At 36.1% G+C, this 10,786-nt stretch overlaps 1 protein-coding gene and 1 long non-coding RNA gene across 2 annotated transcripts; both read right to left on the bottom strand.

Annotated features, from left to right (window-relative positions):
• Positions 1 to 312: 312 nt before the first annotated feature.
• Positions 313 to 1,560, bottom strand: LOC112526089. Its single transcript, XR_003070474.1, has 2 exons — positions 1,101 to 1,560; positions 313 to 440 (listed from the first exon to the last, which is right to left on the bottom strand). It is a non-coding gene; the product is annotated as an uncharacterized LOC112526089 (long non-coding RNA).
• A 1,220-nt stretch (positions 1,561 to 2,780) lies between these two features.
• Positions 2,781 to 6,693, bottom strand: LOC112524756 (FAS1 domain-containing protein SELMODRAFT_448915-like). The gene is made up of 3 exons (XM_025134713.1): positions 5,965 to 6,693; positions 3,778 to 4,186; positions 2,781 to 3,701 (listed from the first exon to the last, which is right to left on the bottom strand). Exons 1-2 carry the CDS (start codon positions 6,691 to 6,693, stop codon positions 4,166 to 4,168), a joined length of 750 nt encoding a protein of 249 aa, XP_024990481.1. The 3' UTR covers positions 2,781 to 3,701; positions 3,778 to 4,165.
• Between the last annotated feature and the right edge of the window lie 4,093 nt (positions 6,694 to 10,786).

Here is a 10,786-nt window from a genome sequence, read left to right as displayed (position 1 = left end):
TGGAAGATTTTATTTTGTATTGGAGACTATATTTTGGAGGTTTTATATAGCGCTCCGTTACGTTTTGAAGTAACCTCCCTTCCTTCGGAATGGGGGTGTTACATGCTTAATACATGCTTTTGATTTTAGATATGCCAAGATAATGTCGTATGAAATAGGAATTGGTTCATATAAATAATACTTTTCCCTAATAAATACAATAATTAAAAGATGATCAAAGGGCCTTTTGACCTAACAATATCGTAGTCTTTGGTCTCAGTAAGGGGTTCAAACCTCACCAAAGGTAAAGGGTTCAAACCTCTCCAACCAACCAGGTAATCCAGGTTCTTGTTTTTCGGAACAAAAGTAATCAGGACCGGTTGCTTTTCCGAGCAGGTGAGTTGCTTCACAATAGCAAAGCCAAAATGCGTCAATGAAAGCAGTCCAAGAATCAGCACCTGCTGCTTTTTTCAAGCAAGACTTTCTTCAGCATTTACAAGAGATGTCAATCTCTATATGCAAAGATTTTGATACATGCAACATTCAGGTCTAGCACTTTTAACATATGGAACCTCCAAGACTTGCAGCTAAGAGAAAAGCAATCAAGACAATCTAAAAAAGGTAACACCGAGCATCTATATGAACTTCTGTTTGCAAATCTCCATCAGGGTCACAACTGTGGGTTTTATAGACAACTCCTATACATGAACAAAATCTGATACTGCAACAATCGGAAGACCACGACTTACTAACCCAACCCAACCCAACCCAACCCAATATTGCAATCTTTCTGAAACTCTCGGGTCAATTTTTCCAAGGCCAGGGTCTTCACAGATGCAACCCTTCTACTGTTTGGAGTAGAGGTCTGCATACATCCCACCCCCACCCCCAACCCCAGACCCCTCAAATTTTGACATAGAACTTGATCCTAACATGGAGTTGAATGAAAATTTCCTAAAATTAACAAACATTCAATCCTTTCTACCATAGTTTTAGTGTGCTCTTGATTTGATTCACATACTAATAACAGGACACCATTCCTCAAGAATATGAACCAAAAAACATAATCATTGCATAAATATGCAACAATAAGGAATTTTCGTGAAGGAATATGAACCAACCTGACAAAGCAATAAAAGCATCTCGATGCATAGCCATCTCTGCTGCTGCGTATCAGCCAGTTCTTTCACTTCTCCTGAAGTTTCACCAGTTAGCTGCAGAGAACAAAAATAGCACCTAAATCAAACCTACTAAAATATCTTCATACAAAAACAGTACCTAAATCACCAGTTTGCTGCTGAAAATGTTACGTAACAAATGAAAAAAGTTGAGGTTCGATACAAGTGAACAGAGAAATCTTGACAAAAGTTTCAGATTCTTTTTACAACATATAGATTAAGGCAACATTTAACTGAATGTTGCAGGCTTCTTTGACCTTGTACTGTGTTGAGCTGGCAACCTTACAGACCAGGTGGCTTTTTACAGGGTCAAGGTAGCTTTGGCCTTAGATCAGGTGGCTATAGTTCAGGATCTGCAATGACAATATAATATGGTTATACAATACCATTACAAAATAAACCAAAGAATAGTTAGACGAAGGATCGTGTGAGAATAGGAGTTAAGATGAGAAACATAAGAAGGGATCTGGACCCTTGATCACTTTTAATCTCACCCCCATCCCATGAATTGCGCTTATAACGAGCATTGATCCAAGGGTGGAGATCCCTTCTTACCCTTCTCACCGGGACCCAACCCAGTATACTTATGCTTACTTTTAATGTACTCATATATAACTGTAATGTAGAACCCCAAGTAAATATTGGGGAAATGCTAGTATAACTTGAAAAGAGCACTAATATAGAAAGAAGAAAACATATGGAAAACAAAATGGTGTAGGCCTAATAGGAGAAGGATAATCATATCACTTATCTTTTCCTTTTCCAGTCGATTTCCTCCATATTGTTTTCATCATTCCCTCCCTAAGAGGCTCGTGGGATTGACGTGACGGGGCAGGGATGGCTATATTTCTGGGAGTGAACTCCAGACGAATATGAAGCGCATGGATACAAGTTAGGCCTTGGAATGAAAGACAATTTTGAATCCGCATAGTCTACGAACAAGGAAGCTATAAGTAATGCAACTATGAATCTCATGGAGAGTTCGATCCTAGCCCGGGATGAACGCTGGCGGCATGCTTAACACATGCAAGTCGGACGGGAAGTGGTGTTTCCAGTGGCGAACGGGTGAGTAACATGTAAGAACCTGCCCTTGGGAGGGAAACAACAGCTGGAAACAGCTGCTAATACCCCGTAGGCTGAGAAGCAAAAGGAGGAATCCGCCCGAGGAGGGGCTCGTGTCTGATTAGCTAGTTGGTGAGGTAATAGTTTACCAAGGAGATGATCAGTAGCTGGTCCGAGAGGATGATCAGCCACACTAGGACTAAGACACGGCCCATACTCCTATGGGAGGCAGCAGTGGGGAATTTTCCGCAATGGGTAAGCCTGACGGAGCAATGCTGCGTGGAGGTAAAAGGCCCACGAGTCGTGAACTTCTTTTCCCGGAGAAGAAGCAATGACGATATCCGGGGAATAAGCATCGGCTAACTCTGTGCCAGCAGTCGCGGTAATACAGAGGATGCAAAGCATCATCCGGAATGATTGGGCATAATATTAGCATCATCTCTGCCAATGTCATCCTTGTCGATGTTGAAAATCCTGCAATTCCCCCTACCACATACATCTGAAACATAAAGGCTAAACCATTGTTTAATTAACGATAAACAAATGAAACCCCACAAGGAAACCTCTTTTATTAATCTTCCCTAACTATTCTTTTATTAATATCCTCTGTTTTTAAGATTCTTATATTCTCTCTTAATGATGGAAAACCCATCATTCATCTGTTTTCTTTTGACTTTAAACAGAAGTCAAAACGGGCTATGCTACTTCGCAGTAAAATTTAAAATAAGGTTAGTTCTTTCAAAATTAAGTCTCTTCAACAGTGTAACAATGTGAACAAATAAATATAACCATGTCTTGTGCAAAAGAATAAATATCATCGTTTCAGACACAACAAGATCAGAAGAGTTACCAAAGGGCCTTTGGCCTAGCGATATCGTAATCCTTGGCCTCCTAAGAGATCAGGGGTTCAAACCTCACCAAGGTGAGGAGGGTGTTTGAGTTTATTTGTTGTATTTGCGGTATATAAATATTATATACTTCAAAAAAAAGATCAGAAGAGCTGATACTCATTTATGGGATTTTTTTCACCCATGGTTTACTTTACTATTGTAGAAGGATAAACAAGGATATCCTTCAAGTGTTGTGGCTTATTAAAACGTTAGCTTATGGTAATTATTCAGTGATCATGTTTCAACAATGATATAGTTTTGCACATATAGAAGTAATTAACTGTAATCATGTGTCAAAAGATGACTTATAAAATAAACAAGATGCAAATGGGAAAACTAATGCCAACCGGTGGTTTTAGATATCTATGGATTAGTTGATTCTTATGTGGACTGATGAAGTAAAACATTTTGCTGGTGTCGGTGTCTGAGCATAATCTTTTGCTCATCTCTGTACAAAATATAATAAGTCATAAATTTATTTAGTTTTTAAGAATGATCATAGCATATCCATGGCAAAAGATTAATGATGAAGCTTGAATGGAACTTACATTGGTATTTGAATGATGCATTATTAATCGAACATCTCCCCATCCTGTAGAAGTATGAGATTTCCATCAGAAACGTAAATACTTAACCAAAAAGGGACTCTGGGAAATCTCAACAGCCACCTCATGAGCCGGAATGGAGCAGAAGCGTGAATCACTTGAGAAAACCCTTGGGAACATACGCCTTCTTTCTGCAGAAACAACTCTATTTGAAATAGCTGACAACATTGTTGTAACTTCTGTTGTGTTTGGAGAAGGGCAACGCGTTAATGTTGGTGATTTGTACCTAGAACCGACTTCCCTAGTGCGAGAACAGGACTTGGTTCCATTGTTCTTTTCAGCAGGACGGAATGGTGGTCTTGGGCTCTCTAGTGTTTCACATACACCCAGTCCATTTAAATTGGCTACACTGAACCATCTATCAAATGATCAACCCATCTCCCAACCCTTTAAAAATCGGTCTACCTTGGCACCAATTTCTTAGGAAGATGATGCTATATGCTGTCCTCTGTCATAAATCTGATAAAATGCACTGTTAAAAATAGATAAAGAGATGTTATGACCAAAAAGGTACAAAGGTGATCTAAAGCTTACATCTTTATAGTAGACTAGATCTGAGAATAAGAATTCTTCTAGAATTCTTCTGGAACTTGCAACAAAGCTCTTTATAACTGTAAACAGAAATAAATTAAGCCCTCTAGATCATACATGCAGTTTCCACCTTTTTGTCATGGCGTGAAGTACAGAATATTTAAAGTTGACAATGATATATTTTGATCGGTCAAAGGGGATATGGTTATATTGTAGGACCAGTAGTGAGCCACTTGCTAACTGTTGAAGCGAAGATCTCCTTTCTGTATTCTGTATCTTTATGTTTCCTTTTTGGTTGGTGTTATATTCAGACTCGTGCTATGTTTTCTGGTAATTATTCTTTTAGATTGTTTTCCCTTCCTTGTTTCTAGCCACAACTTGTACATTTTCCTTTGAGGTATCCTAGTTGCTGCCGGTCTTTGACCTTGGGATGTATATATATTTGCCTTCTCTAGCTGAATAAAGAAGGAAAAGATTTGGCACAAACATATTACCAACCTATTGCAAAAATAAAAAGGTTGAATGGATTTATAAACATGCAACATATGCATGGTTTCTTTCACAAGATGCTCAAGTTGAATCTTCTTGTTGTTATACACCATATCCTCAAAATTTCAGATTTGGCTTAATGTACTAATGAGTAATATAACTGCATCCATACAAAAAGATTTCAAGTTTCATTGATCTAGCATCACCCATAGCGATACAACTCGGTCCTCCTTGGAAGATAACTTGGTTGAATAAATCCCATTGAGAACACCAATAAAATGTAGAATGCATAACAAATCACACATTTTTCACTATGGCATTTTTATAAACATCTAGCATGCATACCATAGAAGTAACTAAACAGAGGATCTTTTATGTACCTTTAACTGGGGAAGCCAACCAACATTTGTGAATTTCCGTCTTCATCCAAAATCTCAACCCATCTATCCAATTGTTCATCAGGGAAATAAGCTCTTCGGATGGGATTATCATTCTTAACAGAGGATCTTCGGGTGCCACTCTTAAACGCTGGTTTAGTTCTGCTAATGGAGTGATGGTCCAAGGGGGCAGCTTCTGTTTTTCATTTCGCCTTCATTGGATTTTATTGTAGAATCAAGTAGTCGCATTTGATGCTCTTTAAGTTCTATGCTAAAGGCAGTTTGTTAGTGATCAAAGAACCAAAGAAGCTTGGTAATTAAATCCCATTACTCTTGCAAGGGTTATACTTCTCATGAGTGGTGATACATTTTCTTTATGAATTAAGCACACCCCAACAAGTCAAGATTTCCTATTTCAAGTGTTTATAAGCACGTCTGACTTAAGTACTATTGTGCAACTAACAGTAAAATAGAAGTACCTAATAGTACAATAATCCACCTCTTTTCCCACTAAGCAATTCTTTTAGTGCTGAAATTCAATATAATCGTGCACCATCCAAGTGTTGTCTCAACTGAACTAAAGTCTTTGTCACAAACATAGAATCTGCTTAATGAGATCATAAGTGGGGCTTGATCAACGACTCTTTGACATCATGAAATTAAAGAAACACATGCACAAGCAGTACCGGAGATTTCAAACTTTTTTTCAGTTCTTGACAAGAATTGAACGAATACAATCTTGAAATTAAAGAAAATTGAAAAAGGGTTTCTACCGATTGGATATACAAGCAAAAATTAGTAACAAAAGTACGAAGAAATCAGCGCCTGAAACAAAACCGCATGGACTTCTTACAAGTTCCGGCGGAGGAGTGAGAGTTGTGTCGGGCGTCGGCAATGGTGGTGGCGGAAGGGAATTACTGGGCGGAGTTGAATCAGCATCACCGTAGACCGTGTAATCGAGGATGGTGGCGATACCATGGACGCAGACGGCGGCGGTGAGGTAAATATCTGGTTGTTCGATTAAGGAATCATCAATGGTGAAATTGGCAGCGGTATTGTTGGTGATTATGACGGTTTTTGAAGGCAACAGTGTAGGGAGTCGAGTTTGGGTTTTAAAGAGTTGGAGCTCCGAGAATGTTAGGCGTTGTGGGAGGATGTGGTAAGGGATGATGAAGGGATCGAAATTGTAGGCGCCGGTGGCGGTGGCGGAGAGGTGGGTTAGAGCGTCGTTGCCAGGGACGAACATGGTGGCGGTGGTTGGGATGAGTGCAGCGGTTGCTGTTGTAGGGATAGATGAATTAGTGTTGGGATTGAACAGAATGTTTGCCCACGCTGCGAAGTCTCCGGCGCCGATGAGGGCGTCGATTATATTCTTGAGTTGTTCTTGCTGGATGTACTCCGGTGGTGGCGGCGGCGGTGAGGGTGGTGAAATGGGTAGAGCAGAGACCGGGAGTTGGGGTCGAGTCGATGGAGAAGGTGCAGGTGACAGTGAGCCTGTGGCGGAGAGGCGGCGGAGATTGGTGGTGGTGAGTGCCACCGTCGTGAAGAGGAGGAGGAGGAAATAGGAAAAGTAATTTGCCATGTTATCAAATAATTCTTTTTTTTAATCTTTGTTTTTGGATTATCAAAATTTAATTACATCATGAATATGTATACACTAAATTTAATGGTTAAATCTCTTTATTTTTTATTTTTTTTAAGTTTAATCATATTATTAAATATCATAAATACATAATCGGTTTATTTTAAATAAGTATGTGTCTTCGATATTTAGTTTCCTAGAAATATTGTTTATCGCTCGATTTAATCTTATACGTATAAGAGATGTGTCAGGGACGAACCCATAATTTTTTTTAAACGGTGCACCATTTGGCCATAAGAAAAAAAAATATAGGAAATTTTTTTCAAACGGTAACACCATTTGACTATAAAAAACAAATATACAGAAATTAAAATAAATTTAATTAGTAATCATTTTAAATCTTTCTTTTTTAATTTGAAAAATCACATACGGGATACATTTTGTTTTAAATTAAATTAGATTTAATCAGTAATCATTTTTAAATATTTTTTTTAGTTTGCAAAATCACTGAGAGAATATATTTATTTTTAATTAAAATAAATTTTATCAATAATCTTTTTTAAATGTAAGTATTTTTTTCGTAATTGTAAGTAATTTTTTGGTATATTTGCTTATTTTTATAGATCTAAGTACTCTTTTGACTCAAAAAATGTTTAGAGGCTTAAACGTTCAAATATGAAAGTTTATTGACTTTTTTTTCAGACTTTTTCCATTATTTTACCAAATTAACCGGTTGTATAGGTCATAAAGATGTATCTAACAAGTTTTAGAAAGTTCATTGAGTTATTAAACATGTTTTGAAATGTCCAAGTACTTATTTGTTCCAAAAAATTGTCCAATGACTTATTCATTCCAAACACTAAAGTCCATTGGGTTTTTTTAGACCTTTCCCTTTTAAAATAGAGAATTTTTAAAAAACTAAATCATTTATTTTAACAATTTTATCATTAATTATATTACTAAAACATTTAATCTATTTAAACTGACATTATATTTTATTCTTATGAAATTATATATGCATGTCAAATTGATTTTTTCAATTATTCACATATGAATTTTTCTTATAATATTATTTTCTTATTTATTTTCCACGATATTTAGCATTTTTATTTGAATCGACTCTTAAAAAACACTTTATCAAAGAATCACATATTAGCATTCCTAGATTTCAATTACTCCATCTCGTGTTTGTATTTTTCTCGATTTTAAATCAAGTCCATGCAAATCCAAAAAGACGTACTATTGGAAATCGATAACTGGTGTTATTGTTCGTAACGAAGGATTCAGATACGAGGTTTAAATTTATTTGAAAAGGGTAATTGCAATAGATGGAGAATGGTTGATCGTGAAGGATAATTTGGACAGAGACATCCAGGGTGTTTTTTTAACAAGGGTAGAAGATGTATTTTGTACGGTTGAATTTGGACAATGTAACAACTCGAGTTGAATAAGTTAGCTAATTTTTAATTAAGCTACAAATAAACACCCTAAAATGTCTGTACGAGTAAGCCATTTAGTCGTTAAGCTCATTGAGTCAAAAGTAAACGGCTATAACCGCATATGGAAGAAATACAAAGAAAATTCTCACTTCATAGTAGTGATGACCAAATCGGCCCGGCCCCGCCTGGGACCGGTAAGGACCAGTTATAGGACTGAAAATCTGGGACCGATTATGGATTTGGGGTGTTTCGTGGGACCGGGACTGGTTATGGACCAGTCCGACCCGATTTTTAAAAAATGTAGCTATTTTTTTTAAATGTAGCCGTTTTTTGGTTCTTTTTTGTATTTTTTGCTTTCTAAACACTATATATAGGTGTCTTGGTTGAGAGATTTATATACCAAGTTCTCAATTCGTAAAAAACGCAAAAAAATGTTCACAATTATCGATTTATCGCTATATTTTGAAAGACAATGTAATTTTAATTATAATAAAACGCATTTTTAAAGTGTATTTGAGTGGCCAAATTACAAATTTTATAATGTATTAAAAATATATATCATTAAAAAATATTTTTTAATGACCAGGACCGGTTGGGATCGGGACCAGCGACCCATAACCGGTTACAATAAAACTTGATGGGGCTCAACTTTTTCAAGGAGGACCGGGACTGATTACGCCAAGACCGGTTATGACTAGTTATGAAAAATCTTGGAACTGATTGGACCCGGTCCGAACCGATTTTTGGCCATCACTACTTCATAGTACACTTTTTCCCATTCATTTATCGATTGGGCCAAGATCAATAATTAGGGTTGACTTGGCTTGGAGGTTGGACTCTATATATTAATGAATCAAAAGATGGCCTTAGGCTTTGGGCTTTTTGGGCCTCAATAAATTTCAAAAGTAAATCTTTAATTCTTTTATTTTTATTTTGATATTAATTTAATGTTTTAAATGATATGTTAATATTTCTCATATTAACATTTGTTAATGCTAATTAGAAATGCACAAAAAACTTATCAACTGATTTTGGATTGATAAGAACTACTAACAGGTTCAAAAAATCCAAGAAGAAATAAAGATCTCCTTGTGGCCACGGATGTTCAAATGCGGTGACTTCGGGCTATCTGTAAAGCAAGTAATCGCCTTGGGATTAGTCGGCTCGCATAGCGGGTTGGATATCTAGGCTAATAAAAAAAAAGGTCCTGCCTAAATGTTAGTTATAGATGAAAGTATGTTTTTGTTTTAAATCCAAACTTAGGACTAGTTTTTAACCGGATAAAAAATCCATAACAAAGCCTGAAAATTTGTCATTGGTTAATAAAAAAGCATTCCGATTAAGGACGGGTCAAAGTCCAATTAAATCCCAAAAAAGCTAGTCAAAGCCTGAAAAAACCAATTGCTTTTACCCGAATTATTTATTATAACTAAAAAAAATTAAAACGATATCAAAATAAAAATTTGTGGTGTATCAATAAAATGATTGTTTGGACAAGTTAAGACTGTCGATTCAGATTTGGTTCTCAATTTTGATCAAGGACGGGTTAAGGCACGACCATGTTATTTTCTGGTACAATCTTTTCTTTTGACTAAAAACGATAGGTCTTTTTAGGACCGGTTAAGGTCCCTTCTTTGTTCACCTCCAATGTCAACTTATGCGAAAATTCGACTTTTCTTATGATCATGCCATTAGCGTTCCATTTTCTTAGGAATGTGCAACAACGTCCGACATGTCTTTTCCATAAAAAGGGCTTATAAAGAGTTCTTACAATTCTTAATGAAAGATAAAAGTTTTCATACAGTCCTTTTTCATAACAAAAAAAAAATGAAAACAAAGAAACCCTTTATATCCGTCAGATTAATAAGTAGATGACCGAGATTAAAATGACATTTTTGCAGACAATCTAAAAATTAAGATTTTTTTAAATACTCTTAAACCGTAAAGAGGGGAGTAATTGGAAGAGGAAAAAAGAATCAAATACTGGTTTTTTCCAAATCGCGTATTTTTTATGAATTTTTTTTTTATTTGTATCATATTATAAAATATTTTGAATAGCCCATTGTGGTTTGGAATCGATTCTTCATGGATAACCCATCTTTTCTTTGAACCTTATCAATGATCAAACATAAATTAAAAATACGAATCAATTATATATTAGATAATATATAATATATACTAGGTTCGGACCCGTGTATTACACGGGTTAATGACAAAAACTAAGCGAAACTAATATGTATTGTATAAAGAATTAATAATCGGAGGTAATTTATAAACTTAGACAAAGGTACAAGTCCGATTAAATTTTTGATATAAAGATGCTCTTACTGGAGAATTAAATGTTACATATACAAAAGATGACATGTGCTTTGATGATCAGAAAAACTTCTAAATGAAGATGAACAATGTAGATCTAATATGCAGCGCTGCTAATAGTACATGCAGAGCCTTTGTATACCTCTGTATGAGACAAGCAAAGAGAATCAGAGGCTCTGGGTAGTACATGCAGAGATAGAACTCTTACTCAAGACAAGTACAGAGCCTCTATGAAGCTTTGTATGAAGGACGGAGGCAGGGTCAGAATGACCCCATAGCACCTGCAGAACCTCTGTTAAGCTTTGTATGAAGAACGGAATTAGGCTTTAAGGACACAA

This window comes from Cynara cardunculus (genome assembly GCF_001531365.2).
Source record: "Cynara cardunculus var. scolymus isolate 2C chromosome LG 13, CcrdV1, whole genome shotgun sequence".
NCBI lineage: Eukaryota > Viridiplantae > Streptophyta > Magnoliopsida > Asterales > Asteraceae > Cynara > Cynara cardunculus.
Note: the sequence above shows the minus strand (reverse complement) of the source record. Positions and strands in the feature narration are given on the sequence as shown.

Coding starts and splice junctions, on each gene's coding strand:
- LOC112524756 (XM_025134713.1), bottom strand. CDS start 6,693: ATGGCAAATTACTTTTCCTATTTCCTCCTCCTCCTCTTCACGACGGTG. Junction 4,187..5,964: donor TCACTCCTCCGCCGGAACTT/GTAAGAAGTCCA, acceptor TATTTTTAACAG/TGCATTTTATCAGATTTATG.